General features: G+C 37.4%; 1 protein-coding gene across 1 annotated transcript in view; it reads left to right on the top strand.

Moving 5' to 3' along the window:
* The window catches only part of LOC135217094 (alpha-1-inhibitor 3-like), a 39,057-nt gene extending 27,773 nt beyond the window's left edge, over positions 1–11,284 (top strand). Inside the window, exons 15-27 of the mRNA XM_064252818.1 lie at positions 1,010–1,238; positions 2,630–2,858; positions 2,980–3,185; positions 5,206–5,288; positions 5,568–5,689; positions 6,128–6,278; positions 7,072–7,205; positions 8,081–8,185; positions 8,327–8,600; positions 8,717–8,868; positions 9,946–10,158; positions 10,428–10,832; positions 10,984–11,284. Of these exons, the coding sequence (XP_064108888.1) occupies positions 1,010–1,238; positions 2,630–2,858; positions 2,980–3,185; positions 5,206–5,288; positions 5,568–5,689; positions 6,128–6,278; positions 7,072–7,205; positions 8,081–8,185; positions 8,327–8,600; positions 8,717–8,868; positions 9,946–10,158; positions 10,428–10,832; positions 10,984–11,028 (2,348 nt within the window). The 3' untranslated portion in view covers positions 11,029–11,284. The remainder of the gene's footprint in view (positions 1–1,009; positions 1,239–2,629; positions 2,859–2,979; positions 3,186–5,205; positions 5,289–5,567; positions 5,690–6,127; positions 6,279–7,071; positions 7,206–8,080; positions 8,186–8,326; positions 8,601–8,716; positions 8,869–9,945; positions 10,159–10,427; positions 10,833–10,983) is intronic.
* Positions 11,285–11,782: the final 498 nt, after the last annotated feature.

Genomic DNA, 11,782 nt, shown 5'->3' with positions numbered 1-11,782 from the left:
TTCAGCATGAAAATGCGAAAACCTAAGACACTCCGTCACCTTTTTTTGTTAAGTGTTTTTAATGTCAGCTTTAGTGGGACAATGACAAGTTGGTGGTCACCAACTTGTTCCTCTGTAGCTCCCAAAGTTCCTCATTGTTCTTTTTCCCTCTCGATTAATAGCTATGTGATCCTTATGGTTTCTATAACTGCCATCTGGATATATGCATATTGTATTTGGGGATGTCCTTCTGTTTGAAAAAAAAAAAAGAGTACCTCCAATTACCAAATGATTTGCAGCACAAAAGATTAAAGATTGCAGCTCATTTTATGTTGCAACCGCTCTCAAGCCTTCCCTACCAATTACATCCTCCTTCATCTTTTATTTCTTCAGAGAATTTATTTGCTTATGCAAAGGCCATTTTAATACTCGTCACACTATTTTGAATGAAATCCTGAAAGAGGTAAGTTTCTGTTCTTCATGAATAAATATATACAGTGCACCAAGATCCCTTTCTTGTCTCATTTTCCCTGTTACTTTGCGTCGTGATTCCCAAGTTTGATCCAGGGTTCCTACTTTCCAACTTCCTATTCTTAATTTATTTGTGGTAATTATAAAGTGGGAGATTCTATGCACCCCATATACATGGAACTTGGGTCCGTTTCTAAATAGTGCATATCCATTTACACGACAGAATCCGTAGAGGATTCTTTTATTGGTTTTTAATTAAGGCTATTCATCAGTCATCCGGGGTTAAAGCCGAGGAGACAAAGCACTGTTACTTTCCTTCCATTCCCTCGATCTCTTCCCACATAGCTTTCCCCATCAAGTTTCCTTAACTACAATTTGCACATTTTATTTAAGATCGAATCTTTGACCGAACCCTTCAACGAACTGGAAGTCTAACTCAGTGGTTTTGTTGGAGCTTGATATTAATTATTGATTTGAGTATTCATATAAATAATAGCACAGATTTTCTACCGCAGAATGTATTTTTACTTTTTTCCTAAGACTGATGTCATTTTCGCAGAACGTGAAAAATTCTACGGACCCAGCAGATCATTTTCCTCAGTCGGTGGAAGTCGAAATCGTATCGCAGCAGCTCCTATGGGATCTCCAGGTGCTCCAGCTATGGACTATGATGAATCACAGCCCGAAATGTCTTTCACGAGCGCCGATATGACTTCTGTAGAGACCGACGAAAGTAACCCAAGAACTGATTTTCCTGAGACTTGGCTCTGGGATCTTGTTCGCCTACCGTAAGCTGAGGAGTTCTCTCTCTCTCTCTCTCTCTCTCTCTCTCTCTCTCTCTCTCTCTCCTCTCTCTCTCTCTCTTCTGTGTGTGTGTGTCAGATGTCCATATATATATATACTATATATATATATATAGATATAGGTATATATATAAATATATATCTATATATATAGATATATATATATTATATATATATATATTTTAATATATATATAATAGATAGATAGATAGATATATATATTATATATATATATATATATATAGATAGATAGATAGATAGATAGATAGATAGATAGATATAGATATAGATATATATATATATGATATATAGATATATCTATATATATATATATATAATATATATATATATATATATATATATATATATATATATATATAATGTGTGTGTGTGTGTGTGTGTGTGTAGAATAATCAAACCTTTCTTGTTTAAAATTCTAGTCAGCTTTTAGACAAAATATTACATGAAGTAGAAGATTCATGCTTTTCTTCGTGCTTATCTAAAGCCTTCATCTGGTTTTAGCTGTTATCAGCAATCTGAGACGATTATATGAATGTGGAAAATAAAAGCGAGGACATAGGGACACCAGTTAAGAGGTTGGACATTGGGAAGACACCAACCAGTGAAAAGGATAAAAAAAAAATATGTTGCAGTAAATTCGTGAAGTTGAATTGAGGGTACGATCAAGGTTTGTAAGGTATGTTTGCATGAAGGAGAGATTCCAAAAGAATGAGTGGGAGGAACAATTCCACCTCTGGATAAGAGCAAAATAGACAGGGGCATAACTTTAGTTAGTATACCAGGGAATGTGTGTGTTAGGATTTTAAATGTGAAGAAAATACAGAAGTCAGGAGTGATAGAGGAAGAACAGTGTGAGTGTAGAAAAGGGAGCGTATGTGTGGGCCAAGTGTTAGCTGTGGAACTGTTATATGAGATTTTTGAAAACAAGGGGAAGACGCTGGATGTGATGAAAAGACTATACAGTTCCGTGTAGTAGGAAGGAGGAGACGAAGACGTAGGAAAGACTGGAGATATGTGACGAGAAAGAGGTACAGTAGAGGAGGGGCTTCGACATCCTGGAAGATAAAGGTGAATGGTGCAGCGTGTGTGTGTAGAGAGTCTGATGCACGGCTGACGAGCCTTCTGTGCAGGTATGTGAAACGGAGAATGTGGAAATTTTCAACACATGAGGTTCATTCACGATTCAGTAGTTTAAGTATGCGAGAGCGATGACTGGCTTTTCTTTCCCCTGGTCCCACCTTCTGTTAGGGGAAACTGCTTAATGCTGGAACAACATCTATCCATCCGTCTAATGTGTTACGTGAGTCCATTTATGCGATTTATTAATGTGTTAATGGAATCTTTATCTTTTCCAGAGAAACTGGTGTCAGTTCCGGACCTGTGACTGTACCGGACACCATCACAGAATGGGCAGGAAAAGTGGTCTGCGTCCACCCGGATAAAGGCATAGGATTGTCGAAGCGAACCACCATCAAGACTTTCACGTCCTTCTTCCTTGATCTCACGCTGCCGCCTTCCGTTAAGAGAGGAGAGATTCTCCCTGTCAAAATATCCATTTTCAACTACTTGTCAGAAAAGCTACCCGTGAGTGCTTCGTTTTAAAGATGTACGCTTTTCCTCATTCATCATATGTAATTTGATTGGCAATACGCGTCATTATTATTGTCTTTTGCTGGTAATGTTTGTTTGTTATATATATTATTAGGTGACCGTGTCCTTGGAAGAGAGTTCAGAGTACGAAATGCTTGAAAAGTCTTTGGCAAATCTTTGCATCGGGTCGAACGAAATGCAGGTCCACACAGTCAAGATCCGACCCCTCGTCATCGGCGACGTCAACATCTCGGTGTCAGCCTTCGTAGACAGTCGACATTCGGGTTCGTGTGGAAAGGTAGATCCTCGTCTTGAAAAACGGTAAGGGTCACTTTCTGAACACCATTCATTTTTTTTTTTTTTTACTTATATTCTTTTATACGTTAAGAGAAAATACGGCTAAGTTTTAAAGTAAAATACCATAAAAACAATAACCTTCATGATTGCTACCTTGTCCATGAATGCCTGATTTCTTGGCTATGTATTGTACAAGACAAGGTATCCAACACTGTCAATGGCCTTTTATCACAGCACTGGAAGTTATGTTGAAATAAAATAAGATACAATTTTTTCTCTTTCTTCGAACCCTAAATATCTGCAATGCCCTTTTTCGCACAATTCCTTCTGGAAATTTCACTGGGAAATTCAGGATTGCTTCAGTTCTCCAATCTACCGTCTAATAATTTCAACTTTTACCTCGCTCACATAATCGGATTCTTACTTTGATGTACCTTTTCAGCGCTTATAATTCAATTTGTATTTTTTGACTTGCCAAGAATTACTGATGTTTGGGCCTCCTTAGTCCAGAGGAATAATTCCATCGACATTGTCAGGGGAAATGCTTGTCTACCAGAAGTCCGTCTGATGGCTTGACACTTTCTGTTAATTCATGCGTGGCTCTCGAACTAACCGCTGGATGTTACTTTTTTGTGTGGTGAGACAGCTTTTGTCCATTTTCCGGAATATATTGGTGTCCTTCAAAGATCTGTTGTATCACTTAATTTCTCCCACTTCTGTATTAGTGACTTTCTTCTTTATATCTTTCTCATGTATCTGCCGCTGACTCAACTTCACACGTATACCTTCACTGCCCAACCAATCTCGATTGCATTTCGTTCAGCCATAAAGGTTTCTCTGAATTTTCTGCAATTTTGTCAGTTTAATTGTCCCCGAGACTCGATTGTTGTTTCTCTCTCCTTTTGCTTTTTCATCCAGTTCTTTGGTACTGTTCAGTGACAACGAGATTTTAACATTCATTTACTAAAAATTCAGACATTCAAATTATAACAAACTTGCGAAAAGATCATGTAATTCAGGCGGACAAATTTCTGAGAATGCTATGTATCACACATAAATTCCATTTCTGTTTAGAATATTTTCTTCATTTCCCCTAACAAATTGTGTGGTACTGTTCTGGATGAGTTTGTTCGTTTGAGCACGATGCAAATTGTTCATTTTTACTGCAAGATGAAAAAAAGTGGGATAAAAGGTGGAAGCTGTGACATGAATTATTTGTGTAAAGTTATAAGTAGACTACGGGCCTGTACCGAGGGGTTGATCGGGGTGGTCGTTCCCCGACAATTTCTGGAAGTTTATATTTTCTGTCAACCAAAGTCAGTACTTTGAATAACATCTAACCGGTTAGAAGTGTATAGACCGCATACCCAATTTTTCTTCTTAATATAATTGTATATATGCCTATATATGCAATGACATTTATAGAAGAAAAGGTCCAGTTTTGGGAAAAACTCTGGGTACGGGTTTGCACTAAGAAGGAGAAAGGGAGAGAAGTGTAGAGATAAAACAATGTGGTAGAGAGGTTAGTATGTATGCAAAAATAGCTCCCAGAATTTTGAGGCAGTTTGGCCATGTGGAGAGAATAGAGGACCACATATCGGTTGGTGTGTATCATTCGTAAGTTTTTGAAGTTGTGAGGGAGGCATCAAAAAAGTAGTCTTACTGGTTGATGGAAGTGTGCAATTCCTCTCGTTCGTAGGAGAATTAAAAACAGGAAAACGAAAAACCAGCAGCTCAGCTCCATAAGTAAGTACACGAATTCTTTGAGGATGCATAATGTAAAATTCCTGTGTGTTCCTGTCTGCCTTCATCTAAAAAGTAGAGTCTAGATGGACTAAAAGATGTACTGGAATGGAAGGGCTATAATATCCATTGCATTTGAGAGCTAGGTGAATGGTGCAGTGGGTATAGGATGGTTGACAATCTTCGCGGGAATTTCCTGTTATATAGTATATTTTAATACTGATAGTGCCTGTGGCGAGTAATACCCTTGATTTGACCTGAATGATTTCTTTATAATTAAGTCATATATCCAACTTTTCAGGGATGCTATGATTAAGCCAATCGTTGTAGAAGCTGATGGATTCCCAAGAGAAAAAACCTGGAACAGATATATCTGCTCAGATGGTGAGTTAAGAGCGAGAAGATGCCGACCTTTGAATAGTATTGTTTTCTTATATATATATATTATCTATATATATATATATATATAGATATATATTTAATATATATCATATATATTATATATATATATATATATATTTATTTATTTATATATATACATATATATATATAATGTGTGTGTGTGAAACCGAAAACATTTCGGTTTTATTTTGAAGTATTACTGAAGATTATGTCAGTTCTTATCCGTCATATACTAATGCTGTATTCATCCCGGGCGTCTAGACATGGCGGAGGAAGGAGGCGCACAGGAAAGCTGGGAGGTCAGCGCTCCGCCAGCAATCGTCGAAGGATCAGACAGAGGGTGGGTGGTGGTTGCTGGAGATCTGTTGGCAGTTTCTGTTGAGGTGAGATGTGAAAGATGTTGGATTTCAGGTCGTTATTTCATATATTTATGCACTTATTACCAGATGATATGTTCTTTATGAAGGATTTTATTCAGAATTTCAGTGTGAATACTGGTTGCAGGACCTACTGTACTATTGACATCATAAAACACTACTAATGAAGGCTTCTGTGAATATTATTTCTTTTTCATCGTTATTCTAGCTGTTATTGGGATATTTGAGAGTTCAGTCAGTACCTTCAAAATTGCGAAATGGGTGGAAGGGTTGTTTATACTTTGGAGAAACACAGCGGTTCTTTAGCAAAGGTGTTCCATGGTAAAGTTCCCGGCTAGGTAAGGATAGGTAAGGTTACTCCGGGTTATGTTGGCTGACCTGAGGTTAGAATAGGTTATTTGAGAGAAAAGGGAGAAATCACAAGTATCAACTTTTCTCTTTCAGAATCTCGGCCATCTTATCCGTATGCCTTACGGATGTGGAGAACAGAACATGCTCAACTTCGCTCCCAACATCTTCATCATGCAATATTTGGAGGCAACAAAGCAGAGCGCCCCCGAGGCCAGGGAGAAACTCATGAAATTCATGAAAACAGGTATGAAGGGCGTTTCCCTAAATTTGGAGGCTTTGCAGACCGGGCAATGAAGTTCCCTTATTTCAGACAAATTCTGTTTAGGTTGGAAGTATCATGAAAACAAAGTTATTATAAAATATCATTACTCAATATGTTTTTTCTGATATTTGATTAATTTTTTAAAATGTTTTATCAATTTCTGAAAATATTTTACTTCAGTCTTCTTACGTTGTATAATTTCATGAGTTAAGTGTTGCTTACGTAACTACAATATAAATACACGTATATATAAACTAAAGTAATTAGAAACACGAGATTAAGGTTGAATAACACAGATTTTCTTTTGCCGCATACTGTTGTTTTTAGTAAGTACTTGGGCTAAAAAATCATTAAGTTGATCTGGGAAATATAGAAATTGGAAACTAAACTTTGGTAATTGTCCATGATCAATATTATTGTTGCTACAGAAATGATTCAAGTCTCTGGTCGAAGGTTCCCAGAAATGCCAAACAAATCGCTGAAAGCAAACGAAGTTAATAAGACTTGAACTTGAAGCGATTGAGCTGATAGTGTCTCGATGATCAGTAATGATCTTATTTGTCAAAAATATAGTACGAGATTGTGTGAGAATGACTCTAATTAAATTTTTTCTTTCAACTGTTGTACTTTTAAGTAAAGATTAAATTTGTTTATAAACATTTTCCAACGATTTTAAGACCCTAATCGGCTCTTCAATAAATCTACAGAACTTGTTTACAATCATAGAATGTGAGGTATGAAACTAGCAAACCGCTCAGCCCTTGTCTCCTTCCAGGCTATCAACGACAGCTGCTGTACCTTCGTCATGATGGTTCTTTCAGCGCATTTGGCAACGCCGACGAAACCGGGTCAACATGGCTGACGGCGTTTGTGCTGAAGTCCTTTGCATTGGCGAGGGAATATATTTTGGTGGGTCCTTGATACAGCCGATTATGTTTAGAATGAAAGAATGCGTAACTTTAATCACAGGAAGCTTTTTTATGCCACTTCTCGTTGCTAGAAATCACCGTCATCCAATAAAAATAGTACCGAAGAAAACCATCGTAACTTTAAAGTATTCAAAGTCTTTTTAGTGTAAATGTTGTAGAGGCATCATTGCTAATAAATAAAGCCCATTGAGTGGCTATATTATTTTTTTAGAATCATAAACTTATCTCGTTTTACAAGATTGATAACAAAAGAGAGGGCTCGGAGACATGTACAAGGATACCTCCACGGCATGGGATTGTAGAAGGGGAAAATACGAGGAAAGATCTTGCTCAAAAGTGAGAGCCTAAGAGGTGCTTTTTGAATGAGAGAGAACTTTAGCATATTTGGTAAGCTTTCGATAATGCTGCCAAGGGAAGTTTTTGTTTACTTTGTTATGAAAATGGGTAGGGCTGACGAACTTCAGAGAGAAATTTTGATGAAAGGAAAGATGATACGAGACGGGCAAGTTGGACAAGAGCGGGTGGGAGGAGTCGGGTGTGGGATAGAACAGAAGTTGGGGGAACATAACTAGAAATGAGGAAACAGTAGACGCAAGGTAAATTAGAAGCCAGTTGACAGAGAGAAGCAAAATATAGCCTAGCTGACATTTTCTAAGTAAATTCTATACGTTTGCTTTTTCCATGTTAAAAATCATGTTTGGTGCATCACTGAGAAATCAGTGCTTTTTACACCTGAAAAACATCACATAGAAATACCAAGAATTTTAGAATAGCGTCTCACTGGAAAGTTCTTTTACGTGACGTATGATCACTGTCTTTGTGGGACCCTAATTAGTTTTGCTATCCTGTTTTCAGATTGACCAAAAAACCATAAACATGACAAGCAAATGGCTCCGAAAGCAGCGGCAACCTGGTGGTTGTTTCCTGTCCGTGGGAACAACATTCAGTAAAGCCATGAGAGTAAGTAATCTCCACATTTCTTTCGTGATTATTTCAAGTGGAACTTTCGCCACAAAAAGTAACATATTTCAGGAACAGTTATAATGAAAAACCTCAACCAACAAAGTAGCATTTACTCACCATTTCCCATCTCCACAACAGGGTGGCATAAAAGAAGATGGTTCTTCGGTGCCTTTGACTGCTTATGTCATGATTTCTCTCCTGGAAGCTGGCGAGGAGAGTTCACTGTCTTCCGCATCAAGTGCTGCTGAGTGTCTGAGGGCTGACTCTTCGAAAAACCCATACATACTTGCTCTTAAGGCTTATGCCTTCTCCCTTGCCAAAGACGACACTGCCCAGAGACTTTTGGGCGAATTGCTACCTCTTGCTATCGATGATGGAAAGTCACTCCATTGGGAACTACCTCGCTCTTCATGTAGGGATGCCTACGATTTCTATTTGTTATTGTGAGATATGAATTTTGTAAAGAATACTATGGTATTAACGCTAATTCGTATTTCTCTAACCACTTATCCGATATCTTTTATTTAGGGGGAAGCAGATCACTTGAAGTAGAAACAGCTGGGTACACTATTCTTGCTATGTTAAGAACTAATGCAAAGATGTACGAACAGGAAGTTCGGAAACTTGTCAAGTGGATCACTTATCAGAGAAACGGATACGGAGGCTTCATTTCAACTCAGGTAGGTACTCACAATTTCTAATCAAAGACAAATATATTCGAAATCTCATGCCGTTCTGATTTTCAACAGATTTTGAAGGAAGTAAACTTGATGGAAAGCTAGGCAATTTTGTCCGCCTTTGGTCGTATTTACACTTCTTTCGAGTTCTCAAGTATATTACCGTATATACTTTTAAATGTTCCATCTCGTAAATAAAGGCCTCAATGTATGTTTGGTAATAGTTTTTTTTACATGTATTATTAATTTTTAGCACAGTTTTTGTTCTGTTTCACTTGGGTGACATTCTCGATTGTAGCTTTTTTATTTGCATGATTTTTCACATTTTCTTAAATGCTAATGATTACATTCTTAAACCTCTCTCTTTGTCATCTAAGTTTCTCTTAATAACTCGCTCTTAGTCATACCCAGTTTTGTTAATGAAATGAAGTAATATGTTATTTATGAACTGATCGCAGATAACACATTTCCAGCTGATGCTTCTAAAATTCTGGTATTATGTCCGTAATGAAACCATTCAAAATTGGGCTTCTCCTTCAAGTAATGCATGTATGTTGGGATAAAGAGCAGCATGCCTAAGAAAGTTCGTAGTACTATCTTGGCGAATATATATATATATGTATATATATATATATATAGATATATATATATATATATATATATATATATATATATATACATATACATATACACGTTTTCATGATCAAGTGAATACTTTAGAAAAGGTAGATATAAAAGCCTCTCTCTCTCTCTCTCTCTCTCTCTCTCTCTCTCTCTCTCTCTCTCGCTCTCTCTCTCTCTCTCTCTCTCTCAGCTCAATAGTCAGGGAGCCCAAATTAGAAGCCCATGTAAGGAAGGAACAGAGTAATAAAAGTTACTTTCTGTTATAACTCATTTTCCTCTTGGTGCCCTAAGCAGTTACCACAATTGATTTCCTATCATTCAACTCTTCTCGGATCGCGACTAGAACTTTGCTCCAAATACTTTCTAAGATTTAGGTATGTAATACCTGGAGCCACCCAATTTAAGGCAAATGGAATATAGTTACATATTTGTATTGTTGTTCTTGTATTTCCACAGGACACAGTGATAGCCCTGCAGGCAATGGCTAGCTTCGAGACTCACTTGAGCAGGGGTGACTTGAATGCCGTCGTCACAGTCAAATCAACAGGTCTGACCCACTCCTTTAAAGTTGATGAGCAAAACAAACTCCTGCAACAGCAGGTCACAGTACCGTCGTTCCCCACGACCATCAGCTTGAACTTGGAAGGAACAGGTTGCACTCTTATGCAGGTAAACGACTGAGAAAGTGAATATATGATTTACGTAGATAAATCCAGCTTATGCTATCCTGTTAGACAATAGTTGTAAGTTTTAGAGTAGTGATTAAATTCTTCTATATCCATTAAAATTGAAAGACAAAAATAGTATTTTTATCTTGTGCAGTGTTGGTAAATATACAATTCAGTCACTGTAGGTTTAACTTTTATAAACCGCTCTTATCAAGAGTTCTCTTTCCAACCTCGCTTTCCAATACACTGAAATGTGCATCATGTTACCAGGCTGTCCTCCGTTACAACATTCCTGAACCAGAACCGAGCGATGCCTTTGGTCTGACTGTCAATACTCGAACCGTCCGAGATAAGGCTTGTGTCACGAAACAGGTGGAATTCTGCGCATCGTACCTTCTCTCAGATAGTGGAAAATCCAATATGGTGGTTATCGAACTCAATCTTGTGTCTGGGTATATCCCAAATAAAGATGATCTAAAGAGATTGGTTGGGAGCTCGAACGCAATCAAACGTTATGAAGTAGACGGAAGCAAGGTATCTTTTTACATCGATGAGCTGACCAGTGAACGGCTCTGTGGTGACATCAGCATAATACGTGAAGTCACCGTGGAAGACGTTAAGCCAGGTTCAGTGGTCGTCTATGATTACTACCAGCCTGAGTTTTCGTTAAGCAAGGTAAGTAAATGATCGAACTGATTGCAAATCTCTCCGCTCATGCTTTGGATGTTATTTAGTTTCTTATGAATAATTCAGGGCCATAAATTGTCATATGCTTTACTATAGTAGAGAGAAAATCTAAGTATCTTATACATTTCTTCTTTTTCAGTCCTACACGCTACCTCCTGTAGATGACTGTCTTTATGCTGTATAAAGAAGTTTTGGCAGTTCCCCTTACCTGGACTCTACTTGGCGTCGCAGAAGAAAACACAATGAAAAATAATTACTTTTGAACATTTACCTCATGTTTGCCTACCTACTTATTGTAGGTTTATCCATTAAGATATTTTTTTAAGATCTGTCGAATGGTAACATCAGCCAAAATCTGTAGGGAATAAATTTTTAACTGTGTGGGTTACTTTGTACAAAAGAGACATCTTTCTCTTGACATTTAATAAATTAAAAATTCACTGTGTACTATTATTTAGATTATTTTAAAAATCATTACATTAAATCATCTATGTGTATTCTGCTTGCAGTTTGCTTTTCAGCATGCTGTAGCTGGTACAATGTTTTTTTGAGTGATCCTTCGGCACCCAATTGCACAGGATTCTATTTGGCACTGTCAAACGGTTAATTTTAATCCTATCCTTGCTGTCCAACTCCATCAACTTGACGTTTAACTACCATAAATGTAAATTATTTGAAAATGTATGCTTTGATCCTCACAATATTGAGGGACCAGTATTCATCTCAAGGGATGTCATATTTACATGAAACATTAAGAAAATTTTGCCTGAAGTCTGTGCCTGTCCAACTGATCCTAAGAATGTTTAGGGTGGAATATCATCTCACTTGAGTGCAATGTACTTATATTTTTTTATGCTTCGTAATGTATTGGGTGCAATTGATGTGTGTATTGTATTTTATGAGGCTGTGCTCATTTGGGAGAGACGGTTGAACTTAAG

This window comes from Macrobrachium nipponense, chromosome 11 (assembly GCF_015104395.2).
Source record: "Macrobrachium nipponense isolate FS-2020 chromosome 11, ASM1510439v2, whole genome shotgun sequence".
NCBI lineage: Eukaryota > Metazoa > Arthropoda > Malacostraca > Decapoda > Palaemonidae > Macrobrachium > Macrobrachium nipponense.
This window is presented reverse-complemented; position numbering and strand designations above follow the sequence as displayed.